Here is a 25,671-nt window from a genome sequence, read left to right as displayed (position 1 = left end):
GCGATACTCTCTATATACCGCTCATACACAACCATGCGTTCTATATTCCGCTCATAAACTGCGATCATCTCTATATTCCGCTCATAAACTGCGATACGCTCTATATACCGCTCATACACACAGGGATACGTTCTTTAATTACTATATACTACTAATACATATTGAAATAAATATATAAATGTATCTTTAGGTAGATAGATACATCTTGCACCAGCAGTGGCAGCCCTCTCAGCCATACCCAATAATATAACTTGCTACTGTAATTCTATCATCATATTTATTTATATTATATTATTATATGCAGCTGTCAGGCAGCGCCGCGGACACCTCAGTGAGGCCCCGTGCAGCCGCACATTACAGATGACGCAGTGATGGCAGACAGGCAGTGCTGAGGGCGGCTATATGAGGCCGCTGTGACTGACGGTTGCGCACAGTGACTGATGACGTCAGGGTTCTTCTACGGAAGGGGATCCATCCACTACCCACCGGGGAGACTCCCTGTCCCGATCCCTGGCCTGCCCGGTGTCCGGTCATATCAGCTCCTCCCAGCACCGACATGGTGAGAGCCCGGTGATGTCACTCCTACTGCGGCCCCAATCCCCCTGTATGGTCCCTAGTGTCCCCACCATCACCCCCATCCTCCCCTGTATGTTACTGATCACCAGTCTCCCCACCATCACCCCCATCCTCCCCTGTATGTTACTGATCCCAGTCTCCCCACCATCACCCCCATCCTCCCCTGTATGTTACTGATCACCAGTCTCCCCACCATCACCCCCATCCTCCCCTGTATGTTACTGATCACCAGTCTCCCCACCATCACCCCCATCCTCCCCTGTATGTAACAGATCCCCAGTGTCCCCACCATCACCCCCATCCTCCCCTGTATGACTGATCACCAGTCTCCCCACCATCACCCCCATCCTCCCCTGTATGTTACTGATCACCAGTCTCCCCACCATCACCCCCATCCTCCCCTGTATGACTGATCCCCAGTCTCCCCACCATCACCCCCATCCTCCCCTGTATGTTACTGATCACCAGTCTCCCCACCATCACCCCCATCCTCCCCTGTATGTTACTGATCACCAGTCTCCCCACCATCACCCCCATCCTCCCCTGTATGTTACTGATCACCAGTCTCCCCACCATCACCCCCATCCTCCCCTGTATGTTACTGATCACCAGTCTCCCCACCATCACCCCCATCCTCCCCTGTATGTTACTGATCACCAGTCTCCCCACCATCACCCCCATCCTCCCCTGTATGTTACTGATCACCAGTCTCCCCACCATCACCCCCATCCTCCCCTGTCACCCATGTACCCTTATCTCTCCTATATGTTACTGATCCCCAGTCTCCCCACCATCACCCCCATCCTCCCCTGTCACCCATGTGGCCTTATCTCTCCTGTATGTTACTGATCCCCAGTCTCCCCACCATCACCCCCATCCTCCCCTGTCACCCTTGTGCCCTTATCTCTCCTGTATGTTACTGATCCCCAGTCTCCCCACCATCACCCCCATCCTCTCCTGTCACCCATGTGCCTCTCTTATCTGCCCTGTATGTAACAGATCCCCAGTGTCCCCACCATCACCCCCATCCTCCCCTGTATGTTACTGATCACCAGTCTCCCCACCATCACCCCCATCCTCCCCTGTCACCCATGTACACTTATCTCTCCTATATGTTACTGATCCCCAGTCTCCCCACCATCACCCCCATCCTCCCCTGTCACCCATGTACACTTATCTCTCCTATATGTTACTGATCCCCAGTCTCCCCACCATCACCCCCATCCTCCCCTGTCACCCATGTGCCCTTATCTCTCCTGTATGTTACTGATCCCCAGTCTCCCCACCATCACCCCCATCCTCTCCTGTCACCCATGTGCCCTTATCTCTCCTGTATGTTACTGATCCCCAGTCTCCCCACCATCACCCCCATCCTCCCCTGTCACCCATGTGCCCTTATCTCTCCTGTATGTTACTGATCCCCAGACTCCCCACCGTCACCCCCATCCTCCCCTGTCACCCATGTGCCCTTATCTCTCCTGTATGTTACTGATCCCCAGTCTCCCCACCATCACCCCCATCCTCTCCTGTCACCCATGTGCCCTTATCTCTCCTGTATGTTACTGATCCCCAGTCTCCCCACCATCACCCCCATCCTCCCCTGTCACCCATGTACCCTTATCCCCCTGTATGTTACTGATCCCCAGTGTCCCCACCATCACCCCCATCCTCCCCTGTCACCCATGTGCCCTTATCCCCCCTGCATGTTACTGATCCCAGGTGCCCCCACCATCCTCCCTATCACCCATGTGCCCCCCTTATCTCCTTTTTATGTTACTGATCCCCAATTAATTTACAATTACTTGTGTGCCCCTCATGGCTCCCTCATATCGCCACTTGCCATCCAATGTCACCTTTTGATACCCCTATATTTCACAGTCTATAATCACTATGTCCGCTGCTTGGACACCTACTCCAAGCCTGTGACCCTTTAATCTCTCTGCCCCCCTTGTGCTAACTTCTCTGTCACCTGATTATCACAATCTCCTCTCCTGGTGACACCCCGTCTCTCCTGGTAACACCCCATCTCTCCTGGTGACTCCCTATCACCCGTATTTCCTATCCAGTGACACCCTCTCACCCTAGCAGATTACATTTGCTCCTATGTAATGACCACCTTCACCTCCCCAAGTAACACCTGTATATGTTGTACACCCTCTCGCCCATGTACCCCTACTGTGACACCTGTTATCCTTATGTGCACCCCCCCCTCCAACACCATATAATCCCTTGTTCCCTACTGTAATATCTGTCATCGTTATCCTCCCCTATCTCGCCCTGTGCATGCTGAATAATGGTCCGTAGTAGTTATATAATTGATGAAGATACAAATGGGGCAGATGTATCAGGCCTCGGAGAGAGATGAAGTGAACAAGTTGCCCAGAGAAACCAATCAGCTTCTGTCATTTCATAGACTGTATAGTAACCAATCAGCTTCTGTCATTTCATAGACTGTATAGTAACCAATCAGCTTCTGTCATGTTATAGACTGTATAGTAACCAATCGGCTTCTGTCATTTCATAGACTGTATAGTAACCAATCGGCTTCTGTCATTTCATAGACTGTATAGTAACCAATCGGCTTCTGTCATTTCATAGACTGTATAGTAACCAATCGGCTTCTGTCATTTCATAGACTGTATAGTAACCAATCGGCTTCTGTCATTTCATAGACTGTATAGTAACTTATCAGCTTCTGTCATGTTATAGACTATATAGATAAATGACAGAAGGTGATTGGTTACTATAGGTTATTGCTCCCTTTTATCTCTCTTGATGGTTTGATACATCTCCCCAAAAAGGTGCAATGGAATTAATGCACCTGATTCATTACAGATCACAACTGCAACAGTGTACGCAGTTGGGCGATAGTTGCGTACTACGTATGCATCGAGGTGTCCACTCTGCGATCACGCAGAGCACGGTAAACCTACGCAGAGTGATTTTTGACAGGGGTATCTGTAGAAAAGCTGGCGTGTCAGTCCGTTTGAACGGCATTGCATGGGTGTGCATAAATTAGCCACTGCGACGGCATACGCAGTTTCGGTACTCACCGTTCTGAGTAAGGTCAGGGCTGCTGTAATTGTGCGTGAGGGGGCGATGGTACTCCCATGTTTCCGATGTATACGCAGGACTGCGAGGTATTACGGATGTGAGATGGCGGTAGTAGGAGGTAGTGGGCGTCTCTATGCTGGCAGTGTGACGGCATTGCGATAGCATTCATTAGCATATTTTTGCAGCAAACCGGCGTGCGATTATGGAGCTACGATCGCAATAGCGATCCATAATGAATCAGGCCCAGTGTGCGAGAAACCCATTATCTATCATTGACTATTCCAATAGGTGTTTGTAAGGGGATGCAGTCAGGAAGCCGATGGTCGAAATGCCGACCGCCGGCTTCCCGACTGTCTAATCCCGGCAGGGAAGGTAAGCCGGGCGGCAGGCGTGGACAGCCACGCGGGGGGGGAGGGTTAGGTTAGGGGCTCCTGGGCTTTGGGGGGGACTTAGGGCTAGGCAACCCCCATCCCGGGAGACTTGGGATTAGGCTGTGGGGAAGGGTGGGTTAGGTTTAGGCACTTACAGGGGGGCTTATGCACTTGGGTGGGAGGTTAGGGTTAGGCACCCTTAAGGGAGCGTTGGGGGGGGTAAGGTTAGTGAATACTTTAAATACTTCTTAGGATCTTTACTGCCGGTCTTCCAGCGTCGGGATTTGAACCGCCGGACATGCGGTTCCAATCCCGTGTGTGAGCCATGGGTTTCACATAGTAGGAGAACATGTAATCTGTGCTCAGAAGAAGGCGTCCCTATGTACAGAGAACGTCAATTGGCTGCTTATTACTGATCTGACCCTATAGTATTGATATTCCTGTGGCTATATTATCAGCTTATACAATGGTCACTCATTGCCTTAAAGGGGACGCCACAGAAGGACGTTGTAATAAAACCTGATGCGCTAAAGGCGCTGCTGCTGGATAAACACGCCGAGTACATTGAATCGTATGGAGCAAAGAAAGATGATTATGTGAGTAACTACCACAGGTAACGTAAAAAACGATGGTGTAGCCCATGGCATCCAGCCAGGTGTTGGTGTTCATTTTCTAAACTGTACTGTATAAATGGCGGGTGTATGATCGCAAAGGGCGTCCGCTTCAGTGGATCATTGTGTATGTATTTTGCCATCGCCAACATAGAACAAGCGTTTGATGGAGACATTACTTAAACACCTGGTATAAGAGTGGAACTCGCGCCAGGGCAGTTGGCACTTTAGTGGAGTTTTCCCTATCGAGGCTTCAACAGCTCTTCTCCCAATGTTAACAGCGCTGTCTTGGGTTCTTTGTACCTTTTTTATTATATAATAAAGTGTTATATTGAGTTATCCTATGCTGCCTATTCCCAAACACCTCCCCTTCCCAACAACACCAAAGCACCTTCTCCAGTCTTCCGGGGCTTCTCCAGTCCGTCCCATTGAGAAGTCTCCAAAGGTGGCAATTTATGCTCTGACTTCTGCCGGCTGTAACCAAGAAGTATGGGTTTTGCGTCTCACAGGGTGTCTCGGCAGTCTTAAGCGTTCTGCTAGTGTAGGGAAGGAAAGAGGGAAAGTGACTGTGATAATGATATTTGGGTGGGGTTCCCCTTTAAAAACAAAACACAAACTTCTCAAATTTTCTTGGTGATTTTATGTTGGACTTCATGGCCTATTGCTGTGATTATATGATATTTGGGTGATCTTGGTGGTTTTATGTTGGCCTTCATGGCCTATTGCTGTGCTTATATGATATTTGGGTGATCTTGGTGGTTTTATGTTGGACTTCATGGCTTGTTGCTGTGATTGCAGGAATACTGCATGTCTGAGTACCTGCGGATGAGCGGCGTGTACTGGGGGCTGACTGTTATGGATCTGATGGGTGAACTTCATCGCATGAACAAAGAGGAGATCCTGACGTTTATCAAGTCCTGCCAGCACGACTGCGGCGGATTTAGCGCCAGTATTGGACATGATCCCCATCTCCTGTATACACTAAGCGCTGTGCAGGTAATACATGCTGTAAAGGTCGCCATGTGTACATTTATGTATGTCCAATTCCAATATGCAAGTAGGCTGCAACAGGGATGTGTGTAATATATATATATATATATATATATATATATATATATATATATATATATATATAAGAAAAAAATGCCCTTATTTTGTGCTATGATACAAATGCTGCTCCCCAAATAGAACTCCTGTTAGTGGGAATACAAATCTAAGAATACAAAAAATGTTTCGAGGGTACAATGAACATCAATTAAAAAGAGAAGAAATTTCAGACCTAATCCAGTTTGAATTTCAAACCAATAAATTGTCCAATATATTTCCTTTGGTAGAAGATTTTACTGTGTGATGGTTCACTTTTCTTCTTTATTGGACTTGACCAATTTCAATAGAGATGTAAGTAAATTCCATACGCTCCAAAATAATCTAAAAAATACCCACTCACCAAAAAGACACCCGAAACAAGATGGCCAATAGGCCCACTATTAGATCAGATAAACAATGAATTTATTAAAATTTCTTGTCACATGACAAGAAAATTCTTTATATAAAATTCTTACACAATGATTTTACATAAGGAGAGAGTATCCTGTACTTAACCCCTAAGGGTCAGAATCGAATATGTAGGTTTCTCCCTTCTGATAATCGAAATAGATCAAACCCAACGCGTTTCGTCTGTTAAGACTTCATCAGGGGCATAAATATCTTCAATTAAAAATAAACATGAGTAAGAAAGTGTACAAAATAAAGGTGGGGGGCCTTTATCATAATGCCTATAATATCAATAATGTTGTACATACCAGAACATTCTTTTGAGAACGCACAGGATCCAAAAAAGAAACTGGCAAGACAGTCCTCAAATGTACCTATACATTGAAAAATTTCAATTATAAAATATAATTACAAAGAATTACCATCATATAGTAAAATTTCCAGGGACAAACTCAAATTAGTACATACCACAATATGTTTTGGAGGCGCACAGGATCCAAAGGGAAACTGGCGAGGTATTGTCTTCAAAAATTAACCTATACATGAAAAATTTGCATCATATAATATAATTCATCATATAATTTCAAGGAACATTCATCCGAACTCATATTCAAAAAAATGTATCGTACATACCGAATTTTGGAAAATGTACAAAATCCAGAAAGAAACTGGCAAAATACTGCCTGTAAGATGGACCTACACATTAGAGAATGTTTTCATCAGATAAATACAATTTCAGAGAACATTACTCACGATTCATATCTAAACTCGTACCTACATAGGTTACAAATATTTTAACCTGTGATATAATCAAAGCATCAATCTACCTAGAGATGTTTTTGTCAAAATATTTACTAAATAAACCCATAATAAATGTATTCTTCATATATTACAATAGTAAATTTAGGTTATTTGAATAATAATTTTAAATCATAATAAATAACACCATTAATGATAATAATAAATTTGCTAATCAATTGACATGAAAAAGCATAACATGGATACAGCTATTAATTAACCAGGATTGTGCTGGAAAATTGAATAGTAAGTGTATTGAAATCTATGGCAATTTTCCAGCACAATCATGGTTAATTAATCACGCAGTAAAATCTTCTACCAAAGGAAATATATTGGACAATTTATTGGTTTGATATTCAAACTGGATTATGTCTGAAATTTCATCTTTTTTTAATTGATGTGTGTGTGTGTGTGTGTGTGTATATGTGTATATGTATGTGTGTATATGTATGTATGTGTGTGTGTGTGTGTGTATATATATATATATATATATATATATATATATATATATAATTTTTTTTATAGTGTGTGTTTGAGGAACAGAGGTTATTTGAGCTGTGATCATAGGGACAGGTGTTTTCCTACACACAGATAACTATCTCTCGGTAAACCCATTGAAGGACACTGCAGCTTTAAGAAACTTAAATGAAACCAGTGTACACAGTAGACAGTACTAGGCCCTGGATATATCCAGCTGTGTGTAACCAATGACCTCACAGCAGCTACCCTTATACTGGCCATACACCAGACCGACTTTCCTCCAGTCATCCAGCTAGTTGGTTGGTTGGAATGAAAATCGCATTATCTATTATATTGACTGCTGTGCCAGTACTACAAAGTATATGCGTCCAGCAATACAGTTGTGCAGGCTTGTGAATATAAAGCTGTGTTATATATATTATAGCTTTTACTAATAGAGACGTATACTGACGCAACAGTCAATATGATATAGTCCTATAGATTGTAAGCTTGCGAGCAGGGCCTTCCTACCTATATATCTGTCTGTTATTACCCAGTTTTGTTGTATTAATGTTTCCAATTGTAAAGCGCAACGGAATATGCTGCGCTATATAAGAAACTGTTAATAAATAAGTAAAGATAGGCATGGATCAGGTGTGTATTGCTGTCATTTAAGCTTTAGGATCACAGACATCCAAACAGCAATATATTGAATTAGGAGATTGGATGTCCCTGTAGGCACTGATTATTTTGGGCTACCTAAAAAAGAAACATACAACCTTATTGGGTGAATAAAAACAATAAGTGAAGATCGCAATATATTAATACACTGTTCGGACTCAATGAATACAGAGAGAATATCATTTGACACATTTCTGGCTGAGAGAGTGAAGATAATCTTTTGAAACATTTGTATCTAGTATGACCTTGTAACAGATGTGTCCAGTATGACCTTGTAACAGATGTGTCCAGTATGACCTTGTAACAGATGTGTCCAGTATGACCTTGTAACAGATGTGTCCAGTATGACCTTGTAACAGATGTGTCCAGTATGACCTTGTAACAGATGTGTCCAGTATGACCTTGTAACAGATGTGTCCAGTATGACCTTGTAACAGATGTGTCCAGTATGACCTTGTAACAGATGTGTCCAGTATGACCTTGTAACAGATGTGTCCAGTATGACCTTGCAACAGATGTGTCCAGTATGACCTTGTAACAGATGTGTCCAGTATGACCTTGTAACAGATGTGTCCAGTATGACCTTGTAACAGATGTGTCCAGTATGACCTTGTAACAGATGTGTCCAGTATGACCTTGTAACAGATGTGTCCAGTATGACCTTGTAACAGATGTGTCCAGTATGACCTTGCAACAGATGTGTCCAGTATGACCTTGCAACAGATGTGTCCAGTATGACCTTGCAACAGATGTGTCCAGTATGACCTTGCAACAGATGTGTCCAGTATGACCTTGCAACAGATGTGTCCAGTATGACCTTGCAACAGATGTGTCCAGTATGACCTTGCAACAGATGTGTCCAGTATGACCTTGCAACAGATGTGTCCAGTATGACCTTGCAACAGATGTGTCCAGTATGACCTTGCAACAGATGTGTCCAGTATGACCTTGCAACAGATGTGTCCAGTATGACCTTGCAACAGATGTGTCCAGTATGACCTTGCAACAGATGTGTCCAGTATGACCTTGCAACAGATGTGTCCAGTATGACCTTGCAACAGATGTGTCCAGTATGACCTTGCAACAGATGTGTCCAGTATGACCTTGCAACAGATGTGTCCAGTATGACCTTGCAACAGATGTGTCCAGTATGACCTTGCAACAGATGTGTCCAGTATGACCTTGCAACAGATGTGTCCAGTATGACCTTGCAACAGATGTGTCCAGTATGACCTTGCAACAGATGTGTCCAGTATGACCTTGCAACAGATGTGTCCAGTATGACCTTGCAACAGATGTGTCCAGTATGACCTTGCAACAGATGTGTCCAGTATGACCTTGCAACAGATGTGTCCAGTATGACCTTGCAACAGATGTGTCCAGTATGACCTTGCAACAGATGTGTCCAGTATGACCTTGCAACAGATGTGTCCAGTATGACCTTGCAACAGATGTGTCCAGTATGACCTTGCAACAGATGTGTCCAGTATGACCTTGCAACAGATGTGTCGAGCTTGAAATAACAGATTTATCTTTGGAGACACACAATGGATAGACTTGATTATATTTATGAATAAAGACAGCACACAGTTGAGTTTGTAATATCTCTTTATTAACATTTTCTTTATCACTTTATTGCTCGTATTCAATTTGAGGCAAAATGTCGGAATCTGCGATAATTTATCGCCGATGATGTCATTTTCGCCTATTCGAAACATCCCCGTATTCAATTACATTGACTTTTCACCGGTGCGAAAATTCAATGTAAAAAAACGGGGATAATTTTTCGCCAGCCTATATAGCAGGCGAAAAAAATGCAGAGTTGGGGTTTAAGGGTGCAGGCTTAAAAAAAAAAAAAACAGCCCAAAAAAATTAATTAATTACATTTTTGTGAGGAAAAAAGAAAAAAAAGGGGAACAGTGTTTAAAAATAGCGATATCTGTTCAGGGGCATTCTGTAAGTATGCGGCACGTGTTTTCTAGAATAGGCTATTAGCGGCAGGTGCATTTTTGCAGAATTTAAAAAAAAATTAGTTTAGGGACTTAAAAATATGCTAGTACCTGTTTTCATGTACCCCAAATTTGATGGGCCCACTTTTAAAAACGAAAATAGTAAAGCTAAGTGCTCTTCTGCATCACTTCTTCAATGTCGGGAAAAAAACACCTGCCGCGGCTATTTAAAAACCCTACTGTCTTCTGCAGGCAAAAACGGGGGTACCCATAGTGATCCCCCCCAGGTCTGGACATCTTTAGGGGGGTCCTACAATTATTTCCCGAAAATTCCCGTATTTTTTCGCCGATCCAAGTTTTGCCGGTTCCCGATTTCGCCTACTTTTGGAATTGAATAGCGGGCAAGCGCGCAATATTTTTCCACCTGGGAAACCGGCGAAGGAGGCGAAAAGTCCAGCAGGCGAAAAATCTGGACTTTCCGCCTCAAATTGAATACAGGCCTATATCTCTATATCATGTTTTATATTATAATTTGCTTAAGTGATCTTATTTAAGGACATACGGTTCTCATTTTATTCAATACAATATATAGAGTTGGACATCCGTACTCTTGTCACTATATATAGACAAGAGAATACTTGTTTTTTTTAATGCATATCTAATAAAAATTGTTTTTAGACAGGGTGTTAGTTGAGGATAAGAGTGCACCTCAAAAAATTAATTCTCTTTTGAATCATAAGGGGCCTATCCATTACCCGAGTTTAACAATCCTACCAAAACCAGGAGGTTTTGGTCTCATTGTTCACAAAGTCGGGTAATGGATAGCCGGCAAGGACCAGCGATGCGCGTGCACGCTGGGTCCTTGCCGACACCGACTATCTGTGGAACATGCTCGTCAACCTGACTACGCTAGTCAGGTTCGGCATGTTCAGAGATAGGTCTGGCTCCTGCACTGAATGACGTTCAGTGAACGCCGTTCAGTGCCGGGCACCGCACCTCGGCGACCTGAAGGTCTGAACGCTAGACTTCAGTCTTTCAGGTCGCCTAGCGGATAGGCCCCTTTAGATTTACTTGCCTGAACAACCTTTTTTTGTGTTTTTTGGTGTTTGGGAGCAAATGGTTGATTGTCATTTGCTCCCAAAAGAAAAATATATTACACAATGACTAAAATATACAGACTAGAAAGTAAAAAAAAAAAAAAAACATGTAGAAGCTACATGCATAAGAGGTTATACCAGTGGTTCTCAAACTGTGTGCCGGGCGCCTTGGGTTGGTGGTCCAGTACCAAATAAAATTTAATTTTAGTCAGTGTGATCGGTGAAACCAGAGCTAATGGCCGCCAATTAAAGAATATGTGGACAGAGAGAAGCGCGGCCCCTATCACCCACCACATAACTGAAACTAAGGGTGACATAGAAGCACAATTTACTTCAATTTAATTTTTTTTTCTGAATTTCTCAATAAGAAACTTTTGTCTCAGGGGTGCTGTGGAAAAAATACTGATCCTCTCGGGTGCTGTGATTCACAAAAAGTTTGGGAACCTCTGGGTTATACATTTGTTTCATATGTTATTGTTGCAATATTCCTCAATTGTTACAGGAAGCAGTGACTACAACCATGATTGTCAGCGTGCAGTATAGCACAGAATTATTCGGGAATACACGTCGGTGCTCCAGGCTATCACAAAGATTAATAAAATGCACTAAAAAGTATACTGTATATGTTTCAAGCGTACATAGTTATACAAATATTTTAAGATTAGTAGAGTTGTATTTTTTTTTCTCTATAATTTATTTTATTCATCAGAGCAATAATACATTTCACATCATATATCAAAAGATGAAATAAATAAAAAATTGAGCAAAGACCTATTAAAGGTATATGTATAAAGGTAAAATGAATGCAGCAGGTATTAGTAAGCAGATAGAGTCCGTGTTATCACAATCTTGTAAATTTGAAAAAAAATCCAACTGTTATAAATATTTATATAATTGACCATATAACCAAAATGACTGGATGCATGGTCATCAGCAATTAGAGCCAGTGCTGTACATTATAATCATAGAAAAATAGAGTGCATCTCACCGCTATGTAATTCCCATATAGGATCTCTGAATGGGTCTAAGTCCTATTAGCTGTCAAGACCTTTAACCGAGCAGTCCGCTCTCCCATGCAGTGTAGGGGGGGAGAAGACTTCTCCGGCGGTTGTCCGCACATTTCTGTTTATCCAGCGCCTGTATGAATACTCTAATATACGGCTCTGTTCCGTCTGCCGTGTGGGTTGAGGGGATTATGCTGGATGCTGTATATACAGCTGCGCTTGGGATTCCCTCAGCGTGCCGCGGACACAGAGGGGGTCCTGGTGATCGTAGTCCCACTGGTGGGTATGGAGTCAGGGTACCTCTGTCCTAGGCAGTCGCAGGCTCTGTGCCATGATGCGTTTCTCTGCCTTCTGGACTGGCTATTTCCTCAGAAGGACCGATGGTGTTTTATCTGTATTGTTGGTGTGATTGTATAGACATCATATTCTTTGGCTGTTTCTCTTCCAGATTCTTACTCTCTTCGGCAGCCTCTCTGAAGTAGACACGGAGAAGATAGTGGAGTACGTGCAGAGCTTACAGAAAGAGGACGGGTCGTTTTCTGGGGACAAATGGGGTAAATCACCTGATAAATGAGGCAATGTTTTACCTTCCTGCCCCTTTGTTGTATAAAATGACAGAAAAGGACCATAGGAGTGTCCTGCACCCACCGCTGAGGATCGCTTTCATCTGTGTACCCCAAGCTGCATGTTGGGGACATAGGGGTCTAGTTACTAAGCAGTGTTAGGAGAGAGAGTGAAAAGTGATAAGGTACCAGCCAATCAGCTCCCAACTGTCATTTTTCAAACACAGCCTGTGATATGACAGTTAGGAGCTGATTGGCTGGCACCTTATCACTTTTCACTCTGTCTCCTAACACTGCTTAGTACATAGACCCCACAATGTGCTCCGTCCGTGTGCTCCTGGTGTACACGTAGAACGTAACAAACCATCGCCCTCGTTTCCTTTCTGGCTTTGGAAATGTTTCTCTAATAATAAAACTTTTTGGGATCTTCGTGAAAGCTGCTGTAAAAAAAAAAAAAAAAAAATGCCGTTGCCTGTAGCAACCAATACAATTCTGTCTGTATTTTGTCAAGGGCAGGTATGAAAATGTTATTGGCTCTATGCGCATCACGCCAGCTTCTGTGACTGTCCCACATTGCCGCCATTGTTCTTTTTTTCTCATTGTAGAAACAAGGTGATTTTGTTGTGTTTTCTGTGTTTCAGGGGAGATAGACACCCGCTTCTCCTTCTGCGCTGTTGCCACACTTGCACTCCTGGTAGGTTAAAAGATTTGTGCGATGCATGAAAATTTGGTGTCGTTGCTATCCTATTGCAGCCCATTGCCCGGGTGTTCATGCACCACCCCCCCAGCAGATGGCGCGTGTCAGTAACTGGTTACGCCATTTCTAGTGGGATATGCTCATACTGAGAAATTATTTTTTGTGGCCACCGTGTGGCGTTATCCACAGTCAGATCTAGGACAGTTACACGTATGTCACAAATAATCAGTGCAGTCTCGTGAAGCGGCTTGTCGCATCCGTTTGACTAGACGCTCGGCACAAGCTGAGTCTGACGTGACCTGGCTTGCCGAGAAGGGCTGTTTGGGGTGACTGCAGCAATAATGCACGGTGTTCTCCCCAGAATTTTTTTCCAGCCGGGTGGCATCTAAAAGTAGCCGGGTGGGGACCTTCGCAATTATGCGCGCGCCGGGAAAAGGGGTATCTCCCTTACCAATCCAGCCCGACAGGTCTCAGGCTGCTCCCCCACTGGCTCTCAGTCAAAAGTGCCCATTATGCATTGCCCCCTGGCTGAAGTAGTGTCCCCAGACTGGTCCCTTATGCAGAGCCCCCAGGTTTAATAGTGTCCCTTATGCAGTGCCCCCAGACTTAAATAGTGCCCCCAGACTGCTCCTGGCCCCAGCCAAGCACTTACCTTTACTTGCTGGCCGCTCCCGCTCCCACTGCCATGCACTGACTGGATCTAACTAGATCCAGCAGACGCGCGGGGCAGGCTCCTCACGTCGCGGGTGACGTCACCCGTGCAGTGCATCACTGGGAACGCTGGCCTCTGAAGCGATCGGAGGCTTCTTTAGCCTCCGGTCACTTCAGAGGACAGCGTTCCACGGCGGGGGAAACTGCCGGGCGGCAGGCTGTTTCTGCCGGGCGATGCGCCCACAGAAAACAGCCTGGGGCGAACACTGGTGCATAGGGACACCTGTACAGAGATTTCACAAATGAGAACTAGAGTGCACTTGCCCTGTAGCAGCTTCCAACCACATACTGTATTATAGCAGTGTCCTAGCTTGCTGTTATATAGCTTATATCAGGTCTCCTGCCTACTGGCACATCCATATAATATCATAGTAGCTGCTCTGTCCGATCCAGTAAATGCTGAATCCTTGTGTGCTAGAAAAAAAATGACAGACAAAGGGTCTCCCGAAGTTAAATCCATCATTCAATAAGACAATAGAAAGTTATACCACTTATGTTTGCAGTCTGAAGCTGCATACACGCGGGACGATTTGCTCTATGAGCGACATAATCCAGTGTGTCCCTGGCAGGGGTGTGCTTAGTGATGTCGTTAACGACACTGAGCGGAAACACTGAACAATATCAAGAACGATTTCATTCAGTGCCGGGCTCCCTCCCTCATCCCCGAACATGCTACAACCTGACAATATCGTCAGGTTAGACAGGTGGTTCGGGCGATGAACTGCAACGGCCAACAACCAGCGGAAGCGCGCATTGGTCGTTATCGGTCATCGTTTTGGGGCAGAAACTGAACAATATCGTTATCGTTCCGTCGTCCAAAATATTGGTGCGCGTGTACCCACCTTTAAGCTGCGTACACACTGAACGATCTGTTCCACCAACGACTTGATATCTTTCAGTGAAGTCATCCTGCCACATCTCTGAACAGGCAAAGTTGACAATATCGTGCAAGTTGTCCTGCATGTACGGACGATCATAGATATCGTGGTCGTTCACTGCATAGAAATGATCTATATGAACGATATATAGTTGAACGTTATCGTTCATAGATATCGTACCGTGTGTATGCACCTTAAGAGACACTAATCACTAATACCCCTTTTACATTGCCAGAATAACCCGGGTTATTCCCGGGTTGTTGCCGGGTCGATGTGATTTTTAAATGCACCAAAATGAATAACCCGGGTCGACCGACCCGGTATTTCAACCGGGTAAAAAAAAGGGTTAAACACGGGTCGGACCCGGGTTATTTGGCTTTTAAATGGTACAGACCCGGGATATTCGCCCCGGGTCTGAGAAAATAGTGCTGATTGGCTTTTTCCAGTCAGCTGACCAGCATGCACACAGAGCACATGTCTCTGTATTTACATATCTGTCCTGCACTGCACACTATGGGGAAAAGGCAGCTAATAATTAGCTATATACAGACAGCACAGTGTACTATACTGCACTTTACTTTCACTGGAGGAATCATGGCAAACTGGAGTGATGAAGAAGTAATGGAGCTGCTGCGGATCAGGGGTGAGGAAGAAATATGTAAACCGATAACTGGCACTGTCAGGGATACGATAACTTATCGCAACATCAGCAAAATGTGGGCTGCATCTGTGACATGTGCGCTGTCGGCCATGATTGCTGCACTGCGAGCATTCCCCAGCCCCTCCTTTTTCTTTACTTAAAACATCATCATAATTGTGAGCCAATAAAATCCTTTAAAAATTACATCAGACTGTTTTAACATGGGCAACCCGGGTTGAGTTAAAAGGCACCAAATCTGCAATAACCCGGGTTATTAAGGCGATGTGAAAGGCCCTGACACGGGTCAGACCCGGGTTCAAAACCCGAGTCCGACCTGTGTTTGCGATGTGAAAGGGGTATAATGCAGACATGAGATGTCTCTATTGCCCCTTTCACATCTCCAAAATAACCCGGGTTATTGCCATGTTGAGGCGGCTCGACCCGGGTCGAGTTGCATTCTTAAAGCACCATTTTGGAATAAACCGGGTTATACGTGTTAAACACTGGTGGGACTCTGGTCTATGTGCACTTAAGTGTCTGACCCGGGTTGTCAGACCTGATGCCTTGATGATGTCAGCAGCCCGAGCCCTGCCAGCACACTACACAGAGAGAGAGTGAGCGCTTTCTGACACCTCATCTTTCTGAGCCTAAAAGTCCATTTATAATGACATCCATGGAGTTTTGGAAAAGGGCCAACCCGGGAATAACTCGGATCGAAAGTGCAGTGTGAAAGGGTCGGACCCGGGTTCAATATCCCTGGTCGGACCCGGGTTTGAGATGTGAAAGGGGCATTAGTCAGGAGAGTACGCTCATTACTATCTAATGGGCTTGCACCAATGGTGTCAAAATATAAAAAGGAGAATCTGCTAAATGTTTGTTTGCTATTTTTTAACACCTATATAACAATAATATATTTATTCCAATATGCAACCAAAGAAATCTCTCTGGAGAAAATACATGTAAAATGAGTAGAATAAACTTCTTCCCAGCGATGCTCCCTAGCCCAATTAATTTGCTTAGTCAGTGAATGGTTACAGGTATTTATCACATACAACTTTTGGATTACAAAAGAGTTTGTTTCATGCAAAACTTTGAATCGGCTTCTGTAAAGTTTGGCCCAATTGATCGCTAATCGTGTGTGTGTGTGTGTGTGTGTGCGTGCGTGCGTGTGTGTGTGTGTGTGTCACTATGTTCCTCCCCTTATTAGGAATATGTGGTTACTTCTCAGAGACCTCGTCATCAGGCTGACACTCCATAGAAACACCTATGGGAAAGGTCTCTGCCACAGCTGTCAGGTATATTTACAGCAAAGTAAATCCCTCCACCAATCGCAAGCATGCTCTCTCTGTCCTAAAGCTGACACTTGTGTGCAGTAAGATTAGTGAGGAGAGAGCTTACTGCTGATTGGTGGAGAGACTTGCTGTGGTGTAGGGGAGGGGGAGGTATTGGGTGATCGGGGCACGCTGACTGCTCTGTGACCTGTACGTGCTGAATCAGAGACTGACCGCTGTGACATCACTGCATTGAGTGGCGATATGCTAATTAGGTCTCTGAAGCGCCGATGTGTTAGGTCCCTGAGTAAGGGGAGGAGAAACACAATATGGGATCTATATAATAACCCACTATGGTCTGTCCTATCTCTGTGATACGCTGGAGTCCCACACGAACAGTACCCAATGTGGGGGCACAGAGTGAAGGGACCGCAGGGCATTAGTGGCGAGGCTGGGAGCTGGGGGTCAGCCGAATGATGGTGCAGCCAGGGTCAGTACGTGGGGGTGAGAACCCTTAAGCCCTTGACCTGCATCCAACATGCTAGTGTACAGTATGGGCCAAGGTGATGCCAGCGTGCACTATAATGCTATTATTTCATCCATACATTACAATAGATGGCTTTACTATTGTCATGATACACCCCTTTAATAAATAAGGTGTTTGCATTGAGTACTAAACCCTACAAAATGTGCTACAGTCTGTGGGGTCTATGTACTAAGCCTTGGAGAGAAAGAAAGCGGACAAAGATAAAAGTACCAACCAATCAGCTCCTAACTGTCACTTTCCAGGCTGCGTTTGAATAATGACAGGAGCTGATTGGTTGGTACTTTCTCGCCGTCCACTTAGCTCTCTCCAAAGCTTAGTACATAGGCCCCTGTATGCATACGTGATGATAGCTGATGGCTGCACTGTCTCCCTCCTCATACGTGCTCTGCATTGTGCCGTGTGTGCGTGATACCTCTCCGTGTCCTTGGCCACGTGTGCGTGATACCTCTCTGTGTCCTTGGCCACGTGTGCGTGATACCTCTCTGTGTCCTTGCAGGGGAAGCTGGATGCCGTTAATATAGAGAAAGCGATAGAGTTTGTGTTGTCGTGTATGAATTTTGATGGCGGCTTTGGCTGCAGACCAGGCTCGGAGTCCCATGCTGGGCAGGTAATACTCTCACTTCTCTACATGGGACGTCTAGTTTGCTTCTCCAGATAATGCAAATTCTTGGTAGTGCTCCAAATATTTGTCTTTTTGCTACTAGATCTCTATTCATTACACGCTGTTCCAGCCTTCCCTGTTTATATTTATTTGCTGTGCAGAGCGCTCTCTCTCTCTTTCTTCTCGCTTTCTCTTCTCGCTCTCTCTTTTTTCTCGCTCTCTCTTTTTTCTCGCTCTCTCTTTTTTCTCGCTCTCTCTTTTTTCTCGCTCTCTCTTTTTTCTCGCTCTCTTTTTTCTCGCTCTCTCTTTTTTCTCGCTCTCTCTTTTTTCTCGCTCTCTCTTTTTTCTCGCTCTCTTTTTTCTCGCTCTCTCTTTTTTCTCGCGCTCTCTTTTTTCTCGCTCTCTCTTTTTTCTCGCGCTCTCTTTTTTCTCGCGCTCTCGCTCTCTCTTTTTTCTCGCGCTCTCGCGCTCTCTTTTTTCTCGCGCTCTCGCTCTCTCTTTTTTCTCGCGCTCTCGCTCTCTCTTTTTTCTCGCGCTCTCGCTCTCTCTTTTTTCTCGCGCTCTCGCTCTCTCTTTTTTCTCGCGCTCTCGCTCTCTCTTTTTTCTCGCGCTCTCTCTTCTCTCTTTTTTCTCGCGCTCGCTCTCTCTCTCGCTCTTTTTTCTCGCGCTCGCTCTCTCTCTTTTCTCGCTCTCTCTCTTTTCATCATTAGTTCATGTTCATACTTTCTGTTTGTAATCCTAGATATATTGTTGCACAGGATTTCTTGCCATCACAAACCAGTTACACCAAATAAACGGTGACTTGCTGGGCTGGTGGCTCTGTGAACGGCAGCTCCCATCCGGAGGACTCAACGGGCGCCCGGAAAAGGTATAGTATAGTATTATAGACACATGGACATGTGAGAAGTAGTGTTTGCTGAATAATGGCGTCAGTAGTTTGTTTGAATTTTGCAGATTTTAAAAAGATTTTTCTATATAAATATAAAATCTAATTTATTTTCTATTGTGTACACATACATACACGCGCGCTGTTATTTGACCTCAGATGACCTGTCCTCCTATCCTCCTCATAATACCAGCTTTCCTAAGTCACTACAGGCTTGGGAATGTAGTTAGGATCCCGACCATCAGAATGCAGACTGTCACTATCCTGACAGATTCCAATCGGGAGGGTTAGGGTTAGGCTGCGGGAGGGGTGGGTTAGGGTTAGGGTTAGGCTGCGGGAGGGGTGAGCTAGGGTTAGGCTGCGGGAGGGGTGGGTTAGGGTTGGTCTGCGGGACAGGACAGTTAGGGTTAGGCTGCGGGACGGTGAGGGGTGGGTTAGGGTTAGGCTGCAGGAGGGGTGGGTTAGGGTTAGGCTGCGGGACGGTTAGGGTTAGGCTGCAGGAGGGGTGGGTTAGGGTTAGGCTGCGGGAGGGGTGGGTTAGGGTTGGGCTACAGGAGGGGTGGGTTAGGCTGCGGGAGGGGTGGGTTAGGGTTAGGCTGCGGGAGGGGTGAGCTAGGGTTAGGCTGCGGGAGGGGTGGGTTAGGGTTGGGCTGCGGGACAGGACGGTTAGGGTTAGGCTGCGGGATGGTGAGGGGTGGGTTAGGGTTAGGCTGCAGGAGGGGTGGGTTAGGGTTAGGCTGCGGGACGGTTAGGGTTAGGCTGCAGGAGGGGTGGGTTAGGGTTAGGCTGCGGGAGGGGTGTGTTGGGCTATGGGAGGGGTGGGTTAGGGTTAGGCTGCGGGAGGGGTGCGTTAGGGTTAGGCTGCGGGAGGGGTGGGTTAGGGTTAGGCTGCGGGAGGGGTGGGTTAGGCTGTGGGACGGTTAGGGTTAGGCTGCGGGAGGGGTGGGTTAGGGTTAGGCTGTGGGAGGGGTGGGTTAGGGTTAGGCTGCGGGAGGGGTGGGTTAGGGTTGGGCTGCGGGACAGGACGGTTAGGGTTAGGCTGCGGGAGGGGTGGGTTAGGGTTGGGCTGCGGGACAGGACGGTTAGGGTTAGGCTGCGGGATGGTGAGGGGTGGGTTAGGGTTAGGCTGCAGGAGGGGTGGGTTAGGGTTAGGCTGCGGGACGGTTAGGGTTAGGCTGCAGGAGGGGTGGGTTAGGGTTAGGCTGCAGGAGGGGTGTGTTGGGCTATGGGAGGGGTGGGTTAGGGTTAGGCTGTGGGAGGGGTGGGTTAGGCTGCGGGAGGGGTGGGTTAGGGTTAGGCTGCGGGAGGGGTGGGTTAGGGTTAGGCTGCGGGAGGGGTGGGTTAGGCTGTGGGACGGTTAGGGTTAGGCTGCGGGAGGGGTGGGTTAGGGTTAGGCTGTGGGAGGGGTGGGTTAGGGTTATGCTGCGGGAGGGGTGGGTTATGGTAAGGGTTAAGATTTGGGCTAAAATACTTATCAAAATCAGTCAGGATGCCGCTGTGTGCATTCTGACTGTCTGAATCCCGTATCGGGAAGCGGTCCGCATCTCTGCGTGTAGGATGCCATCACTTAGAATACTGGCACCGGAATCCCGACACCTGTCAGAATCCCGGCGCCAGCATCCCAATGGTAAGTAGTGGGGTTAGGGTTAGGCACTAGGGGGAGGGTTTAGGCACTAGGGGGAGGGAAGGTTAGGATACCGACTGACGGGTGTCTGTACCCTAACTCTGTTGGGATGCCGGCATCAGGATTTTGACTGCCGGCATCCCGTACCTATCCCCCCCGTATCCAACCCCTGGCTAGTCCTTTACTGTGATTACACGACTCGGGGGCATTGTGCCAGTCTCAGCACTACCATGTGTATCTTCAGCTCTGTTAGACCAACCATTGACACTAGGAAGAGGTGTATGCCAGTCCAGTCTGCCTGTGTAGTCTGAAACCACTTTGATGGTGTTTTTGGGGAGGGTACCCTATTTAACCCACTATTACCATTGCCCCCCCTCCCTCCTGTACAGTCTGGTGCAGCATTATTGGGACCAGAGTTAGAACCAGTGTCAGCTCATAGCAGGCAGCGCATACTAGTAGCCCATGACCTGGCAGGCTGTAAGTTACTATGAACGGCAACAATCACCGATCCCATATGCACAAATCATAGAGATTTATAAGACGCCATCCGCTTTGTATTGTTTTGCGGAGTAGACTGCTTACAATTAGTTCTGCGCATGTAACACTTGTCAGCCACCGCTCATAGTGCCTTACAGCCAGCAGCCTACTCTGTTACCAATTACCAGTGCTGGCTGCTTGCTATGGATCAGACCTGGCCTCGATTGTGGCTTCTCTGAGGCCTCCTGAAGGCTGTGCAGGAGGGGGATAGTGGAGGCAGAGTCATTAGGGAACAGAGGAGGTGATTCATCTTCAAAGCTTACTCAGGTTGGCCGGCTTGCGAGGCCGGGATACTGCGTCCGTAGTCTATGGCCTTGCCACTCCCGGAAAACGGGACCGACACACATCCATTTCCTGGAACGCCAGCTGTCCCTGCCCCGCATAGCCCCTTAAATGCCTCTGCCTGTCAATCAGGCAGAGGCATAGTAGGTTCTGCGTGCGATCACACAGGAACCCTCCATCACATTTGCAGAACGGGTCCTGCTCACGCGCAGATTCCAGATAATCGGGAATCCTAAATGCACATACGGTCAATGCTGAATCGGGTATAGATCTAAACGAAAATGTGATTTTAATTGACAAATGACATAAAATGGGTGTTACAGTAATTGTCGTTTGTGTCCCTTTTATTTAGCACTATCCTTTGTTCATTATACCTTGTTACTATTACTTTGTCACACAATAATTTATTAACAGAAACTGAATGTGTATTCCAGCTCCCGGATGTGTGTTACTCATGGTGGGTTCTGGCGTCCCTAAAGATTATTGGGAGACTACACTGGATAGACAGAGAGAAGTTGCGCTTATTTATTTTGGCCTGTCAGGATGAAGAGACGGGGGGATTCGCAGACAGGCCGGGGGACATGGTAAGCCCCTCTGTAGAGCCGTTATACACTGTCTGATCTTACTAATGCATTAACACAATGTAAAGCAGCCAACGCTGTGATTTGTAATGATCACTGAATCTGCAATTAGATTATGTATGTGAAGGTCCAGGAGCTTTCATGTGACCTTCCCTCTCTGATAGTCTTATCGTTCAAGCAAATGTGTATTTTCTGTGTCTTATATATCTTTCAAATTGGTATCCAAGCTCTGCCCTTTGCCTTCCTCTCACAGTGACACTTGTGACGTGGAATGAAGGTGGTGTCAGGGAGACCCTGAGGAAAGTATTACACACACTGAAACAGTGGGGCAAGGTTAGACCACAGCTAAATTTGCGCCACTGTTTCAGTGTGTAATTTCCTCAGGGTATCCCTGACACAAACAAAAAGTATGGTGGTCGCTCATATCGGCTTAATGACATTGCACAGGTGCTCGTAAAGGGCGGGGTTTACACTGAACCACAGAAAAAAAAAATCCCTCCAGCTCACTGCAGCAATATCAACAAAAAATACTTATATCCTACATGATAATAGAGATTCAGAGGTTCAGTTAAATACATTTGCAAATATATGAATAAGCGCTGGGCCAGCGTCAAGGCTCCTCTATACTGGCATCCCTAACATTAAGGGGTTCATTTCCGAGAAGCAAGTTACCCCAAAAAATCCAGCCAAGGACCATCCCCAGGGGGAAAATAAGGTGATAATGAAGTGTGAAGAATAGATGTGTATAGATAAATCAATAAGTGTTAATGAAATGAGAGAGAATTAAAATGACATAAATAATAAACAAGCAATTAGAAAAGTGATAAAAAAAATATCTATGTGAATTAAGTGGTGATGCCCTGAAAAAGACCCAGCCAGAACAACTCCGGGGGCCACGCTCCCAAACGCTCACCCCAAAATAATTGTTGCTACCTAATAGTAGCACCCACTCTGGGTCATATAATTACAAATTAATGTACTGCATAATAACAGCAGATGTATAAGCTGACTCACCTTGGAGGTACCCGAGAAACCTCCACATGGCACTATAAGGACCAGCACATCCTCCCAATGCTGGCTGCCTTCATGCCTCTCAAAACTGCAAACATAAAGTATGGTGGTCGCTCATATCAGCTTAATGACATTGCACAGGTGCTCGTAAAGGGCGGGGTTTACACTGAACCACCTTTTTCAGGGCATCACCACTTAATTCACATAGATATTTTTTTTATCCCTTTTCTAATTGTTTATTATTTGTCATTTTAATTCTTTCTCATTTCATTAACACTTATTGATTTATCCTTACACATCTATTCTTTACACTTCACTATCACCTTTTTCCCCTTTTCGTGTGATGCCCTGGGGATGGTCCTTGGCTGGAATTTTTTGGAGTACCTTGCGTCTCGGACGTGAACCCCTTAATGTTAGGGACGTTGGTATAGAGGAGCCTTGACGATGGCCTGGCGCTTATTCATAAATTTGCAAATGTATGTAACGAATACCTTTTGAATCTCTATTATCATATAGGATTTAAGCATTTTTTGTTGATATTGCTGCAGTGTGCTGGAGGGAATCCTTCTTTTTTTTTTTTTCTGTGGTATCTCTGACAAGTATGTTATATGCTGAAACGATGGAGTAAATTTGGATGTTGTCTACTTTTTTTTATTTGATTGTTTTATCCAAACCCTGAGTGCGGCCCGCTTCATGTTCTCTATATCTGTAATAACTCTAATTGTCCTGAGCCAGAGCTGCTGGGAGCATGTCCGAATCTTTTCTGTATGAACTTCTGATTCCTGTAATTAACCTCCGCAGGGCATGGAAGTCAGCCTTTCTGGGGCCTAAAACGTGGCTGGTTGACACTAAAGTGAAAACATTTTGAACAAGCTGAAGTGTCTTACTAAGCGATGGAGCATATATGGCACCTGAGCAAATCACAACCATAAAACACATTTTCAGGGCCGATACCTAACGGGGGAGCCCCAGTCCTTATAGAGAAGTGCACAAACAAGACCCGTACAGTATAATCAATTATAACAGTTTATTACTTTATAAATTCAAAGTTAGATCATGCACATTGCACATGATGTTATGGATTGGGAATTGTATATAGGTGATGCTATATCTGTGCTCTTATAATTATCTGGGTGCAGTTCTTCCGCCTCTATTAAGAAGTTATGATCTAATGGTTTATTTGGGGGGATGACGCTGGTGACAAGCTCGTAGCCGGCTGAAGACCGTTACTGCTTATGCCAAATATGAGAGCTGCCGTTATGTGTTGGGATCTGGTACATTTGTTCCTTTATTGGACTCTCTGGTTACATCGCCGTTGTGTTGCTGCCTTGATGTACCAGTTGGTAAAGCTCTTTCTCGTTATGCAGGTGGATCCGTTTCACACCCTGTTTGGGATTGCTGGTTTGTCTCTGCTGGGAGAGGAAGGGATAAACCCTGTGAATCCAGTGTTTTGTATGCCGGAGGACGTCCTGCGTAGGATCAACGTACAGCCGGAGCTGGTCAGCTAAGGGGAGGAGAAGGCTCGCCGCCGCCGCCATCCGCTGCTATTGTTCCCTGACTGTTTTCTGCTGCCAGGAATTCTGGCACAGAGGAGGAAGCAGGGAGCTGGGTCAAGAACATTCGTTTCCACTTCTTGTACAGCTTATAACTTAAATTCTCTGTATTTTTGGTTTTATTCTGTTTGTTATAAAGAATGATCACACTATGTATGCAGTGCAGCTAATTGTATTACTAAGAAAGTGGATACAGCAAGAGGTCATAAAGGTGTTTGAGTAGCTAATTGGAAGAGGTTACAGTGAGCAAGAAACGTCCTGAGTGTTTCCCGTGTGACATCTGCTGCTCTCTATGGGAAGGAACCTTATTGCACATGTATAATCTTATCAGCATGAGGACGCTGCACGTTTTTCTCACAGTGCAGGTAGTAGAGGCCCTATAATTGATTGAGTGGATAAGATACCAGTATAGATTAGTAATTTGTGATTCTGTTATTACAGATATAAATACATCTACCCCACTGAAATGAGTGCAGGAACAGTGCTGTGTTTGGGGAATCTTAGTGTTTGTAATCCGGGATCCAAGAAACAACAAGGCTTAGTCTCACTGCACCAGCAGGATCAGTAATGCTGATAACGCCCTGGAGGAATGGGGGCAACTCTACCCTGATCATGCTAGTTCCCAGCCCGGGTGTAAGGAATGGGGGCATTCTTCCCTGGTCACGCTGGTTCCCAACCGGGGTGTAAGGAATGGGGGCATTCTTCCCTGGTCACGCTGGTTCCCAACCGGGGTGTAAGGAATGGGGGTATTCTTCACTGGTCACGCTGGTTCCCAGCCGGGGCGTAAGGAATGGGGGCAACTCTATCCTGGTGATGCTGGTTCCCAGCCGGGGCATAAGGAATAGGGGCCCTCTTCCCTTGTCATTCTGGTTCCCAGGGGTAAGGATTAGGGGCATTCTTCCCTGGTCACGCTGGTTCCCGGGCGTAAGGAATGGGGGCATTCTTCCCTGGTCACGCTGGTTCCCGGGCGTAAGGAATGGGGGCATTCTTCCCTGGTCATGCTGGTTCCCGGGCGTAAGGAATGGGGGCATTCTTCCCTGGTCACGCTGACTCCCAGCCTGAGCATAAGGCATGGGGGCATTCTTCCCTGGTCACGCTGGTTCCCGGGCGTAAGGAATGGGGGCATTCTACCCTGGTCATGCTGGTTCCCGGGCGTAAGGAATGGGGGCATTCTTCCCTGGTCACGCTGACTCCC

At 45.9% G+C, this 25,671-nt stretch overlaps 1 protein-coding gene across 1 annotated transcript; it reads left to right on the top strand.

Annotated features, from left to right (window-relative positions):
- The first annotated feature begins 317 nt into the window (after positions 1 to 317).
- Positions 318 to 24,825, top strand: RABGGTB (Rab geranylgeranyltransferase subunit beta). The gene is made up of 9 exons (XM_088470757.1): positions 318 to 559; positions 4,490 to 4,597; positions 5,411 to 5,608; positions 12,543 to 12,648; positions 13,299 to 13,351; positions 17,898 to 18,008; positions 18,745 to 18,870; positions 21,766 to 21,915; positions 24,291 to 24,825. The coding sequence occupies exons 1-9, from the start codon at positions 557 to 559 to the stop codon at positions 24,429 to 24,431; spliced, it is 996 nt and encodes a 331-aa protein (XP_088326883.1). The 5' UTR covers positions 318 to 556; the 3' UTR covers positions 24,432 to 24,825.
- Positions 24,826 to 25,671: the final 846 nt, after the last annotated feature.

The sequence above is a fragment of the Taudactylus pleione genome, unplaced genomic scaffold (assembly GCF_031769625.1).
Source record: "Taudactylus pleione unplaced genomic scaffold, aTauple2 ptg000103l, whole genome shotgun sequence".
Lineage (NCBI taxonomy): Eukaryota > Metazoa > Chordata > Amphibia > Anura > Myobatrachidae > Taudactylus > Taudactylus pleione.
The sequence above is the reverse complement of the archived record's forward strand: the minus strand, read 5'-3'. Positions and strand labels throughout refer to the sequence as shown.